This window comes from Bombus impatiens, unplaced genomic scaffold (assembly GCF_000188095.3).
Source record: "Bombus impatiens unplaced genomic scaffold, BIMP_2.2 scf_0761, whole genome shotgun sequence".
Lineage (NCBI taxonomy): Eukaryota > Metazoa > Arthropoda > Insecta > Hymenoptera > Apidae > Bombus > Bombus impatiens.
The window spans coordinates 142,430-157,078 of NT_177180.1; the positions used below are offsets into that span (position 1 = coordinate 142,430).

Below are 14,649 nucleotides of genomic sequence, written 5' to 3' on the forward strand. Positions count from 1 at the left end.
CTGCGGCCCGTTTACCAACCGAGCGTATATGCATGGTTTACCACCATAATACAGAAGTATTGCAGGTACAGACACAAGATCGCGCTGTGCAACGAATCCTTGCAAATGGATCCAGTTACCTTGTTGCGGACAGATTAGCCAACATCGTCCGGTCATTAAGCCTTATCCCTCCGTAGGAGTTTCCAGACCTGTGTACGACCGTACTGTATATTCCTAATCGCAGGCTCCTATATCTATACATACTATACACTTACTGTTAGTATAAGTTCTATGTACGTGTGAGACAGTGCATACCACGAGTACATATTACCGATACCGATCATACTTTTTCATTCAAATGCAAATTTAGGTTATGCAAACGTAAACAGAATATGAATTGTGTTTACAAATCAATGTTATTGGACGTTGACTGTGAATATTGAAAAAAATAATGAAAGAACTAAATGAAACATAAATTATTATACGGTGATTTATAGATTTTATTCTATTGCAGCATAAGATTTTTTAACCAAAAGATGACGAGTGAAATTCAAATCACTACCATTGTTAATGATATTTTAGTAAGTATACATTATGTGTACATTAACTAATGCATTTATTTTATGCTGTTTATCTGTCTTATTATTTATTATTGTTGTTTTATAGTAATTTAAAAAAACAGATTAAGGTTAAGATTCAATTTTTTGCAGCTATATAATTACAATTATTTCAGATTAAATAAACATCTGTTTAATATAGATATTTACACACTTGTTTCTAAATAGTTTTTTATCGAAGATGGTATTAATGAAAATAATAGTCATATTATTTCTATATTCTTCCCTCTCAGTCTTGTTGCAATCTAAAATTATATTTTTATTTCAATAATAATTATTTTTATCACTTTGTAAATCTACTATAGAAGGTGGAAGCTATAGAAGAAGCTTTTAGTTGTGTTTTGGTGCATCACCCAAACAGTGAAAGCGAGAAAATAGCAACATGGCAAACAGAATTATCATCTGCTATGTCAAATTTATCCAAAGAACAGCAAGAGAATGCAGTAAGACAATTTTTATCTATGGCAGCAGCAATGACTAATCACAAGAGATTGCAATTATTATTGTCACTACTTGAAAATTTAGTTACATCTAATGTTTTGCCAGCAAGGTAGATCAATTTGAAAATAAGGTATCATTTATAAAATATTATGTGTAAAATATATATAATTTCAGACTTGTGTGTGAATGTATATTAAATTGTGATAAACTTCAATATCAGTTCGAAGATTTTTGGGTTGAATGTTTTGTTCTTATTCGGCACATTATTGGAGGAGTTGATTACAAGGGTGTCAGAGAAATAATGAAGGTAAGTGTCAGCAAAATTAATTTCAAAGTAATACAAATTTAAATTAATGAATTCTTATTATATGCTTATAGGGATGCAAAGAAAAAGCACAAACAATTCCATCGAGATTAGATGCATCTATTCAGCCTCAATTGAAAGCTTTGGAAAATGTAATTGAATATATTTTTGATAGAAATGCTTGTTTGTTACCAGGATATTTTATTGTAACTGAAATTCAAAAGGCTTATCCTGATGGTAAAAACTGGCCACACTGGGTATGTTACTTCATTCAAAGATAAAACTTATCATACTTTGTTAAATTTAATAACATCTAATATAATTTGTTTTTTTAGAAATTAGCAAAATTGCTTTCAAACTTTGTTGAAAGTTTTCGTAATACTGCGCAAATGGTATCTATAGTTGGACATTCAAAGATGTTACCAGTTGTGGAACATACTGGATATGCTGATTTAATCAATCCTTGGGTACTTGATACCACAACATTAAAATTTTCATTAAAAGGAAATTTGCCTTATGATGAGGATTTACTCAAACCACAAACTGAATTACTGAGATATGTATTAGAACAACCTTATAGTAGGGATATGGTGTGTTCGATGCTTGGTTTACAAAAACAGGTGTGCTTATAATAATAAGATAATAGTAATATGGTAATATAAGTATATAATAATTTTATGTTGCTTCTATTACAGCAAAAACAACGATGTATAGCTTTGGAAGAGCAATTGGTAGAACTTGTAATTCTTGCTATGGAACGTGCAGAAAATGAAACGTTACCGGCAGAAGGAACTGATGGAACTGTTGCAAATCATTATGTATGGTTACATCTCTCATCACAGCTTATATACTTTGTACTCTTTTCCTATGCTTGTTTCCCGAGTATCGTAATGGCAATACACGATAAATTAGCAGGAAGAGACTTAAGGAAAGGGAGAGATCACTTAATGTGGGTCTTGCTACAATTCATTTCTGGAAGTATTCAGAGAAACCCACTATCAAACTTTTTACCAGTATTAAAACTATACGACCTCCTATATCCAGAAAAGGAACCGTTACCGGTACCGGATTATACTCAAGCATTATGCACACATCAAATGGCTATTACGTGTATATGGATACATTTGCTAAAAAAAGCTCAGTCAGAACATTCCAATATTCACAGACCAATACCACACACTTTGAAACTTCATCATGAATTTTTACAACATTTAGTTATGCCTAACACTTCTCTTTGTATGGGATCTGATTACCGCATTGCTTTGCTATGTAATGCGTATTCTACAAATCAAGAGTATTTTGGTAGACCAATGGCAGCTTTAGTAGATACTATACTTGGTACTCAAAAAGGTCAGCAACAGCAGCCGATGCAGACGTTACAAAATAACGCAGCCCTCGCAAGTGGACCAACGACCCCATTATCGATGTCAATTTTGGATTCATTGACTGTTCACTCTAAAATGAGCCTAATACATAGCATCGTTACTCACGTTATCAAATCGGCACAATCCAAAAGCAATATGGCATTGGCACCAGCATTGGTTGAAACTTATAGTAGATTACTAGTATACACTGAGATTGAAAGTCTTGGCATCAAAGGTTTCATCAGCCAGTTGCTTCCAACAGTTTTCAAGTCTCATGCATGGGGAACATTATATACTCTTTTGGAAATGTTTAGTTATAGGATGCATCATATACAACCGCATTATAGAGTGCAACTTTTGTCTCATTTACATAGCCTTGCAGCTGTGCCACAAACTAATCAAACACAACTTCATCTATGTGTGGAAAGCACCGCTCTTCGTTTAATTACTGGATTGGGATCAGCTGAAGTGCAACCACAATTATCTCGATTTTTATCAGAACCTAAAACTCTTGTGTCGGCAGAATCTGAGGAGTTGAATAGAGCTTTAGTATTAACCCTGGCACGTTCTATGCACGTTACAGGAACTGGGTCAGATAGTCACAGTGGAACATGGTGCAAGGAATTGTTGAACACAATTATGCAGAATACCCCACACTCGTGGGCTAATCACACTCTTCAATGTTTTCCTCCGGTGTTAAGCGAATTTTTTCAGCAAAATAGCGTACCAAAAGAAAACAAACAACAGATCAAGAAAGCGGTGGAAGAAGAATATCGAAATTGGGCTTCTATGAGTAATGAAAATGATATAATAGCACACTTTTCTGTACCCGGTACACCACCTCTATTTTTATGCCTTTTGTGGAAGATTATTTTCGAAACTGATCGAATTAGTCCGATCGCGTATAAAATCTTAGAAAGGATTGGAGCCCGAGCTTTGTCGGCGCATCTTCGAAAATTCTGTGATTATCTCGTATTTGAATTTGCTAATAGCGTGGGTGGACAACATGTAAATAAATGTGTAGATACAGTTAACGATATGATATGGAAATACAATATTGTAACTATTGATAGATTAATTCTTTGCCTGGTACTGAGGACTCACGAAGGCAGTGACGCGCAGGTATGCTTTTTTATAATTCAATTATTGTTATTAAAAGCTATTGAATTGAGAAACAGAACCCAAGAGTTTGTGAAAGAAAATTCTCCGGAGCATTGGAAACAATCGAACTGGCATGAAAAACATCTTGCATTTCATAGAAAATTCCCAGAGAAATTTGCTCCAGAAGGTATTATGGAACAAACTAGCGGAGGACCTAGTCAATATCAAAGTTTGCCTGTTTATTTTGGGAATGTATGCTTACGATTTTTGCCTGTTTTCGATATCGTTGTACATAGGTATTTGGAAATACCAGCTGTGTCAAAAAGTTTAGAAACATTGCTAGAACATTTAGGATGTTTGTATAAATTCCATGGTTCGTATACACTTCTCTATTAACGATAATAATACAATCCTTATATTTGAATTAATCTGATTCGTTTTGTTCCATTTTTTTAGATCGACCTGTTACGTACCTTTATAATACTTTACATTATTATGAACGTAAATTAAGAGACAGACCACCTTTGAAACGACGATTAGTGGCAGCTGTTTTAGGTTCCTTAAAAGAAATTAGGGCTCCAGGATGGGCACTCTCAGAAGCTTATCAAATGTACATGACTCGATCTACTGATGATGTTGTCACATGGATGCCAGAATTAGATTACTATATCCGCTTAGTACGAAGAATTGTGGAAAGTAGGTGATTTTATTAAATAGTATTTTTTAAATAGTATTTTTTTTATTAAATAGTATTTTATAATCGCCTGTCGAAATTTTCAGCAATGTCAGGTACAGCTCATTTTCCTGCTACTGATTGGAGATTTAATGAATTTCCCAATCCTGCTGCACATGCATTGTATGTTACATGCGTTGAACTTATGGCCGTCCCTGTTGCTCCAAATATAGTTGCCAATTCATTATTAGATGTAGTTGCAAAAGGGTAAGATGCAATGAGATATTACTATATACTTAGGTTCTTCAACCTTTTAATTTCGAGTTTATTAGGTACACAGTGATACCGTCAGATGAAATTCATTTATGGATAAATTGTGTGGGTTTGCTATTGGCTGCTTTACCAGAGTGTTATTGGTCAGCGCTTCATGACCGATTAGTAGCAACTATTAGCAGCCCAGGTCTAGCTAATTGGAATTACAGTAATTTAACTCCATTTCAAATATTCAATTTTAATAGCACACATAACAGTTTATTAGAAAATAAATTCAGTTATATGCTGGCATTGGCACATTCTGTGTGGCATCATGCCGGTGTTGGACAAATAACTACTATGCCTCAGTAAGTTTAAATTTTGAATACTATATATTTTTAGTAATTATAATATAACGTGCTAAAATCCAATTTTATTTAGATTTATTAAAGAGAAACTTCAACCAGTTATAAATAGCGAAGAACAATTTATATATGCGTGTCATTTAATTGGACCTACTTTAGCAAGATTTAATGCTGAAAGGCCGAATTGTGTCGTAGAATTAACAGTTCGTCTATATGAAATGCTTGAACAAGTCGATCGAGTTCAAACTCATCTAAAATACATGGATCCAGTTTGTGATTTACTGTATGCTTTTTTATCAACTTATTTTGATATAATTATCTGGTAAAATATTTCTATTATTTTTATTCTAAATATATTAACCTTAATATTAACTATAATAGATATCATATAAAGTACATGTTCGTCGGGGATATGATGAAGAACGAAGTGGAATGTATTATACGAAGACTAAGACCTGCTTTACAAATGAGGCTACGATTTATTGCTCACATAAATATAGACGAAATTCAGTCTTCCTGAGACGTCCCCAGTACTAGTAATGCAGAAGTGAATACATGATAACATTGAATATCTCAATATTGTACATATTGTCTTTATAATAATATATTTCTTGCATACACAGTGTATGAAGGATATACCGAAACCAATATTTGAATCTCAAAGTATTTCCATATTTTCTATATTTCATTTCTATATTTCTATATGGTATAAATATATGCAAAAGTGCATTTTTCACGTATAAAAACATATAAATATGTAAAATGTTGTATAAGGAACGACTTGATCTTCGTGTTATAAAGTGAAATAATACATATAAACATAAAATAGAAGTATTTCAACAAAGTATTATAGACAACAAATTTAAGTTGCTTTGTCAAAACAGTGTATTTATGATGTTTATCACATGTTTTTCACAGCACATCTGACTAAGCAGTATTGATACTTTAAACAGGTTCATAAATGTATATTGTCGTAGTGGAAGGCATGAGTTACAACACTCAAAGTTCCATACTTATTTATGTAGTAATTGCTCCTATTTATAAACAAACACTACTCTACATATTTTGATATTAATCATGATAAATTTAATGAAATAACTACTATGATACCTTATGAACTTGAGTATAATTATTTCCAAAACCTAAATTATTACGTGTTAACATATACGTACATGTGCATGTTATATATAAAAATTAAAATACTTATTATTGCATAATAATATCGCAAAAGTAATATAATTTCACGTTACCATAATAATTGAAGGATTTAAAGTTTATCGAAATCAACATTTCCAGTTTTCAAATCTTTGACTAACTGAGCAAATTTTTCATGTGAACATTCGTTTTCTTGTACAAATGGCTGTGCCTTCATCTGTTGCATCCATTTCATCTAAAATAAATTTAGAAAGTTAGTTTACATTTTAGAAAACATGATTATTCTTTCACGTATGTTTGAACTTACTAAATGAGAGAAATTTCCATCATTGAAATTTGTAGGTTCTCCATAAATGAGAGATAGAGATTTTCGTCGTTCAACCCATGGCCACATAAGTATATCTAACATACCAGGTTGTGCTCCTAATAAAATAACAAAAAATAGAATCAATATTTTTCCATTTCATACTATTTGTGATCTGAAATTAATTTATAAACCTCCAAAATACACAGTTCCACGAGTTTTAAGTTCCTCTTCAAACTCTACTAATAAAGATGAAAATTCAGCAACAATTTCTTTAAGCGGTCTGCTATCGTTATTATGAATGCAGTTTGAGAAAATACTAACAAGCTGAAAGGCAAATCATTGGTAAAGTAAATGACTATTTTGTTAAAATCATTTTATAAATTCTAAATAATTATTTGCTAAAGCATCATGCGTATAAGAGGAAAAATTTGTAAGGTGAACTTTCTTACCTTGGAATAGTGATCTAACAGTTCTAAGTCACGAGTTTTTGTTTTTTCATCATATAAGGAAGGCTCAGGATATTTTTCATCTAAATGATTTGCTATGACTAATGAATCAACTATTACTTTACCATCAGCATCAACAAGTGCAGGAACTTTACCCTCTGGATGAATCTAGAAATATTATTAAATATGATGGATATTAAACAAAGTTAATAATATAATTTTTACATAAGTAACAAATTATGAAAAATATACGTACTTCCAAGTACCATTTTGGTTTATTCCTGATATTGATATTAACAGTATCATGTGGAATGTTTTTATAAGAAAGTATTAATCGAATTCTGTGTGTAAAAGGACAAAATTTCATACCATACAAACGAACTTGTCCTTTCACTTCTGCTGGTTTCTGAGAATCTATAAGTTATATTCGATATAATTATGTACAAAATAAAATTAAATTATAATTTCAAACAATTAAAGCCACAAATGAGAATGTCTTAATTGTTTGTAACGATATAAAAATTGCATTTTATAAAATAATATAATAGAATGCAAATAATCACTGCCTTCAAGAAAGATTTTCAAAATATAATTACATAAATGTTTATAAGCACCTATTATATTTATTGATACTGAAAGTACTGTTTTATACTTTATTGATTTATAATTACTATAAAATATATATGCAATAAAACTTTGAATTGTGATATAAATTTATAAATTCAAAGGAGAAAAATATAATAATAACTATTGACAGTTTAACTCATGTTTTACTAAAGAAGACATACAAGTCTAAAAAATACACAGAATGTATAATGTAAGTATGTACTTACCAGCTCCAAGATGTAAACTGCTCATAATTGTTCGTATTTCGTTAGATTTGTATCTAACAATAAAATGTTTAATATACTTCGAAATGTTTGAAATGATTATCGCACTTAAATGTTCATGCGATGATTAATTTCAGTAGAAATTCCAGACACGTGGTTGTTTATTAAGACTTATGGCATACGTCAATTTTTCTGCTTGGAATGAATGATAGAAATATTTCGAAAAGTTAGTATGGAAAGTGATTCCGCAATTTTCACTTTTCTAAACGTGAGTTACCTATGACCTACGGCAATGTTACACACTCATTGTATATTTCTTTTTGAAAGAAAGTAGGTCAAATCTGCGCATGTCCAAAAGTCGATTGATCGAATCGAATGTTTGAATACTATTAACTACAATTATAACACAAACTATCTACAAATGATTATCTTTAACTTGGAGTTAAATTTTACTCAACAGGATTTTTAATTAAAAAAAAATTTATTTTGCGGATGTCTAAATAATTTAGGTTATTGTAACACAATTCTGTATAAATGGAGATTCATTTTGCTTCTTTATTTAAAAATAAAAATGACAAAATTACATGTATAATCAATTTGTTATATTACATGATTGACAATATTTGCATAAAATACAATTACGTACAAAAGTGTTTTATAAAGTCCCGTGTAAATGTACAATATATTTTAAATTATTTTAATTTAATGAACACCGATCGGAATATTTATACCTTCGGAATGCTGTAACATATTTTTTCAGTACTATATTCATTTATTTATCACGATATAGATACGTAGATCATCATCTGAAAATATTGAAGATTGTCTTTTGCATTAAGGCAAGCACAGGCACTGAATTCATGACGAAAGAACTTATATATGATACAACAATAATTGCTTTTCGAAGGCACTAAGTAGCGTAGCTTAACAAATTAAGTTAATTGTTTACGGATCCATGAGATTGACTGAGGGAGGTCGAACATTTAGCTGATATTCTCCAAAGACCATAGCTGCTACCCATTTATGCTGTTCCTCTTTTAACGATCCTGCTAAAGTATTTCCAAAGTACGGAGTTTCTTTACACCTAAAATAAAATTTTTAAAAGCTGTCTATGATATTATATTCTCCACTATATGAAGGAAATTTCATGACTATATTTTTTTTTAATTTTTTGATTCATGGAAATGACTTTTAATTTAATCATTACCTTGTTGGCTTTTTATTCTTAGCTATGAATGTTATAGACCATCTGCAATAAGAAATATATACATACGTCTAATAATTCCGTAAAAAAGATGTTTGTTATGCATCGAAAAAGGGAAATGCATTTACCCCGTTTGTGGATTTCGCTTTGGCTCGTGACCTAAATACCAAATGATGTCTTCTACTTTCCACTCGTATAATACATTCGCGCATACTCTGTCTTTGTAACAATAAAGCTTCGCTTGACTAAATTCGAAGAGGTAGTTCTTAAAATTTTTCGATTTTGTGTCAGCAAATTTAAGTTCACCAGACGTTGTCATCGGTGGTTTCATCTAAAAATAAAAGATATTGTAAGATGAACGAATTAGTTTTTGCTATTGTTTTGAACATAACAAAAATATAATATATCCAAATAAATAAATTTGGCATAATAGCATAACAGTGAATTTAAGAAAGTTAAAATCCACGATATAATTAAAATGAATTGTCCAGTTCAAAGCAGTTTATTCTCGTCTAACTCTATAACCATTATGTGGTATTGTAACTACCTATAATATTATATTTACCAGTGGTGCTATATCCTTGTATAGCCGATCCTTCTTAAGTATGAGGACATTGTCCTTTCTGTCCTCGGGGTCCCAGTATCCCCACCTTGCCACTGCCTCGAGGACACGCTCTTTATGATGCAGTGGTCTTTCCAGTGCACCAGACAATGTATATTCCTCCAGACACAATTCATGAGCTGACAAGTTAGTCTTTTCCGCCAGTTCTTGACACACGTCGAACGCAGTCTTTTGTGGTCCAATCTACAGAAATAAAAATACGTTACGTTTCTTGAATAAACATTCAGAATAAATTAAATATGTGTACAAGTTCAGCTACTGCTATATTTTTGTTATATACCGGAATTGTTATATTAGAAAAATGGTATATTTAGTTCATTTCGAAGACAAAAACTATATTTCTCTTTTATATTTCACAAAAACAGGATATACTTCTCAAAAACAGAGTATAGAGATCACACAGGCTACTTCATAATCATAGCATATTTAAATCCTCTAAACAAAAAATATAATATTTCAAATCTTTATTTTTATTTAAATTTTTATTTAATTAATTAATATTTCAAAATTCCTTCTTTATCATTAAATTGAACAGAAGAGACCCTAAAATCCGAACACCCATATTTGAAATATCCTGTATGAAACGACAAGGGAAAATTAGATATAAAAAAAAGAAATTCTCACGGTCACATTGATGCATTCCCCGTCCCTTGAGAAAATATATATCCAAATTTTCAGATCACCCGATGGTGCACCGCGTAAACCATTATTCGAACCGTGATGTTTCTCGAGAATTTCCAGAATTTTTGCCTCTTTCGCCATATCCGCAGCTGTTAACTGATATAACTTTGGATAGAGTTTGATCAGGTCACCGATCACCCTAGTCTCGGATCTGTTCCATTCTTCCGCGCTGCTTTCGTCAGCGTGCATTAACGTCGGTCCCCAGATTGCGGAAAGATTCTCGCCGGTCATCAGGTTCTTGGAACTCTGCTGACTCAAACAGTAAAGGTGAGCAAGAATTCTTCTGAGCGTCGCCGCCGGTACTGGAGTCAATGTGGACAATAATTTCCTATACGCTGGAACTTGTTCGCTATCGTTGACGGTCTCTGAAACAGTTTTTAAAATTACATTTTTAAAATTGTATTTGTATATACAATTGTAACGACGGAGCATTACGATCTTTTAATTTCAGTCTTACTTTAACTAAGATTTAGTTATTGCTATAAAGTCCTACGAGACATTACAGTTGTGAATTGTAATGTATTTGAACATGGATAGGTTCCAACATAATTAAGCAATCGATTGCTGGCGACTTAATCAAAATGGACATATTTTGAGATAAATTCTTATTGATGATTATTATCCCAATCACATCGAACACAAGATACTATTTTAGTGCACGTTATCTTTAATAGTGACTAACAAAGATTGTACGCAATTTTTATCAGAGCAGCACATGTGTTTACTTTCACTAAGGAGCTTGAAGGCCCGTTATGAAAAGCCATGATTCATCGGCGACCTCCGCGCGATTCTCACGCGACGTTTCGCTGCGCACCAGACTAAAAACAAGTTGCAGACGCGTACAGAAATTTGTGTATTTGAGTTCAACGTTCGTTCCATCGCTCTATTAAAATACATAACTCCCCTTTCAACGCGTGACACATGGGAGACAAACAGGAACCGTCAATTATCGTTGCTATTAAAACTATTTCAAAGAGAACGTTGAACCAAAAAAAAAAAAAAAAAAACGCAACAATGATAACTTTGTTTTATATGACAAAGATTTTCTTAATAAACAATTAATTAACTATACTTCTTGCGCATTTTCAAGTACGATTCTAATTTGCCATTCTTGAAACGTTCTAAAAATTTTAATAGATAAGAAGTAAATAATTATTGATCTACTCAAGATAAAAAGATACATTCCTTTTTTATTTTTTGTCGTTAATAAAAATTAGTGAAAATACGTAGATATATTAAATAACACCACAGAGCGATTAAATCTGTGTATAATGGGACCGGAAATTCAACATTATGGCTCCTGTTAAAACCAGCTAACACGTGAGAAAGTACGCGTGGGTGCGAACACGAATCAACTTGACATTTTTCTTATAGTTAGATATATGCAAACGACTACAAGGGGCGATTTATCTACATGTTCTGTTTTACAAGATGTCTCGTTTCCCTTCTTATTTAAATAAACATGTTCTTTTAAATAAAAAATAACATATAGTTTTAAATATTCTTCGAATCTTTAATCGCAACAAAGAAATTTGTTTTGCGAAAGGCTCGGAATTCCGGGTCAGTGTAAGTTTCTACTTACAACGCAACGCGAGAAATGCACAGAAATTAGAACAGCCGTTACAAAATGTTATTTGCTTATTGTGAAACATTATCACTTGACGGTTAACTACGTATCGTTTGTAACGGTCATCGCTTCGCTCGAAGACAGCTGTGACAACTGTTAACTGCATAGTGATATTCAAAACCGTACACGTTTGGAAATCGCTTGTCTGAGCTGCAAGAAGATGCTAGTTTCTTCTATCTTAGAACGATGTTATTACGTATGTCACGCACGTTTAACATACAAAAAGGGATCCTCCGACAATCGAGAAAGTCTGGCGTGCGAACTCTTAGTCAGCATATGTATCATTGTGCCGAATAAAATAGTTGTAGTTATAAAATAGCAAGTGTTCCCCGTTAGTGATCCCTGGCCACCTGATGTACATAATCCTTAGTTTATATATAAATACGTATCCGTATGATTCAATTTCTCTGCCCATAATAATTTATTGCATTCATGCTGCAATTAGAAAAACAAAATTGATACTTTAAAGTATACACGATGAAATAACATTTTTTATTTATGTGTTATTAATTTTTTAATCTTTTATATAATATAATTTCAACGTATTCAGGTTTCTCGATTTAATGCTGTTTCATTGTCAAAACGTCCGGTTAAGAGAGCGAGTTCGAACACAAAAAGTCAAGGACAATAAGTGGTCCTTACCTGCGGTAAGACAAAGCCGATCGTGAATGTTAGGTGGAAACAATGGATTCGGTAAATCACGGAGAAACCTTCTGAGAACTGTGGCGACATCGTGTTCTGTATACGCGCTCCTCGTAATTTGCGTCGCCCATGCGTCGCGACGAAAGGCTTTTAATAATTTGACCACTGCACTATTGGATCCGTTTTGTCGATAAATGCCCTTCGACATGATACCTTTAACATTATTCAATATTTTTCGGTTATTTTAACACTGCATCTATTATATATATATTATACATATGTATGAAACCTGGAAGATAAAAATAAATTAAGATAAATTCAGATTTTTTCCAAATTTCATATATATCATATAAAATAAAATTTATAATATAATGCTATACAAGATATATGTATATACTTATTCATATATACAGAGCTTGGAAGATATATGAATTTAACATATACTTTATTATTAGAATTATTTAGAATTGATACAAGTTATAAGCGATAATAATAATAACATTAATAAGTAATATACTAGTATATTACTTGGAGGCAATCACGAGGAAAGTTGAAATGCTATTAAAAACCGGAATGATAATCTTCTTTTACTTGTTGCATATGCTACTGCATTGCACATATGCTTACCATGAGCATAAATGAAATTAATGCATTTGTCGAGAATCACAGGCACGTTATCTTGCGTGAGTTGTTGCTGCTCTAAAGCGGGGCCACAGGTAGTGGCAGCTTGATAAAGTGCGTGTCTCCATGCGGATCCTTCGTGAGTTCCTGGTGTAGCCATATGTAGTGCGCCGCTACCACCTGCATCGACGACCACCACCGGAACTGATCCTGCACTTGCATTAGGTCCTTCCTGTTCCCGTAAAACTGTAACAGAGCGTGGAAATCATCGAAACTACTTTTTTGACCGTGATTCATAAGTAAACAATTTAGCTTATCCCAAAATGTTCTGATAAGCACTTAAAAATGCGTGGGCTGTACTCTGGCCATTACGAGACAAACATATAAAAATAGGCAGTAGAAAATTGTGTATGCATTCCAACAGATAAGGTTCGTTGTAATAGCTGTGTTTTTATAACTGTTTCATTGCATTACTGGGTCGTACATTTATTACGACGAGCTCCGTAGCAAATAAAAATTGTTTTCTCTCAGAGAATCGTATGGGCAAGTCGGTCATCGATAATTTCATTTATTATTCTTTTAAGATTTAATTCCAGAAATAACCGTGTAAATGTGAGGCAAATTGTAAAGCTAGCGTAGGACGAATTTCTAATTCTAGATTACGCTTTATTGTTTCCTTTTTTCTAGCTTGCAAGGTAAATCGATTCTTTTATTTGTCATGAAGTCATGGCAAGATGACTTGTCACTATATTAATACAGTAAATTGGAATTGTCGTTGATGAAGTATTTCTCAAAATTAGAACTTGATATTTTATTTAAAAATATATAAATGTCTGAAAGTGTTTAAATATATAAATTTGTATATATTAAATATGTCGGGTTTACATTAGAATTAGGGTTAGGGGCGTGAAACGAATCTTCGTTTGGGTTACACGTTCTCGTTATGCAATAGAGAAGACATTGACTAGTGCAAATACGATTATTATAAAGCCGGACGAGTAACCGTGGTAGTTAGGTACTCGAGAAACTAATGACAATGATCCTAGGTTCAATAACGAATCCGCGGTCGACGGGATGATAGATGAACGTACTCGCAAAATCTAAGTCGGATGCGTAATGTTCACTGGTCGTAAAGGGTTACTCCTTTCATCAGTGAGGTCGCGAACGAGAATGCCTTTCCCGTCCCGATGCTGCTACAGAGGAAAACTATAATGGGGTGTGTCTAAGGACACGAGATCATCGGATTCGTCGAGAAAAGCCTTCGTTCAGAAAGTAAGGGAAATTGGCGTTGCTGCTAGTTGGTCAATCTCCATATCGGTGGTTAGAAAAAGATGCTAGCCGCCCTCGAGGGAAAGTTGCTAGTGGGAGACGCCGCTCGTTGAAAAATAGGTCTTCCCTATTTTCCCGTAGTTGGGACA

General features: G+C 32.7%; 3 protein-coding genes across 5 annotated transcripts in view; 1 reads left to right on the forward strand and 2 right to left on the reverse strand.

Moving 5' to 3' along the window:
* LOC100742564 (mediator of RNA polymerase II transcription subunit 23) overlaps window positions 1-6,211 on the forward strand; it is a 7,805-nt gene extending 1,594 nt beyond the window's left edge. Inside the window, exons 2-12 of the mRNA XM_003492516.4 lie at window positions 494-560; window positions 902-1,146; window positions 1,212-1,344; window positions 1,416-1,598; window positions 1,677-1,961; window positions 2,037-4,179; window positions 4,263-4,502; window positions 4,587-4,746; window positions 4,812-5,099; window positions 5,173-5,379; window positions 5,478-6,211. Coding sequence (XP_003492564.1) covers window positions 516-560; window positions 902-1,146; window positions 1,212-1,344; window positions 1,416-1,598; window positions 1,677-1,961; window positions 2,037-4,179; window positions 4,263-4,502; window positions 4,587-4,746; window positions 4,812-5,099; window positions 5,173-5,379; window positions 5,478-5,616 — 4,068 coding nt within the window. The 5' untranslated portion in view covers window positions 494-515 and the 3' untranslated portion in view covers window positions 5,617-6,211. The remainder of the gene's footprint in view (window positions 1-493; window positions 561-901; window positions 1,147-1,211; window positions 1,345-1,415; window positions 1,599-1,676; window positions 1,962-2,036; window positions 4,180-4,262; window positions 4,503-4,586; window positions 4,747-4,811; window positions 5,100-5,172; window positions 5,380-5,477) is intronic.
* LOC100742680 (pyrimidodiazepine synthase) lies at window positions 5,964-8,175 on the reverse strand. Its single transcript, XM_003492517.4, has 6 exons — window positions 7,838-8,175; window positions 7,261-7,418; window positions 7,008-7,172; window positions 6,750-6,882; window positions 6,559-6,674; window positions 5,964-6,486 (listed from the first exon to the last, which is right to left on the reverse strand). The coding sequence occupies exons 1-6, from the start codon at window positions 7,860-7,862 to the stop codon at window positions 6,364-6,366; spliced, it is 720 nt and encodes a 239-aa protein (XP_003492565.1). The 5' UTR covers window positions 7,863-8,175; the 3' UTR covers window positions 5,964-6,363.
* A 360-nt stretch (window positions 8,176-8,535) lies between these two features.
* The window catches only part of LOC100742798, an 18,604-nt gene continuing 12,490 nt past the window's right edge, over window positions 8,536-14,649 (reverse strand). For all 3 annotated transcript variants that reach the window (XM_012390278.3, XM_012390280.3, XM_012390279.3), the window contains 7 exons: window positions 13,238-13,477; window positions 12,611-12,823; window positions 10,285-10,706; window positions 9,604-9,843; window positions 9,167-9,369; window positions 9,042-9,083; window positions 8,536-8,918 (listed from right to left, as the gene is read on the reverse strand). In XM_012390278.3, coding sequence (XP_012245701.1) covers window positions 8,780-8,918; window positions 9,042-9,083; window positions 9,167-9,369; window positions 9,604-9,843; window positions 10,285-10,706; window positions 12,611-12,823; window positions 13,238-13,477 — 1,499 coding nt within the window. In that variant the 3' untranslated portion in view covers window positions 8,536-8,779. The remainder of the gene's footprint in view (window positions 8,919-9,041; window positions 9,084-9,166; window positions 9,370-9,603; window positions 9,844-10,284; window positions 10,707-12,610; window positions 12,824-13,237; window positions 13,478-14,649) is intronic.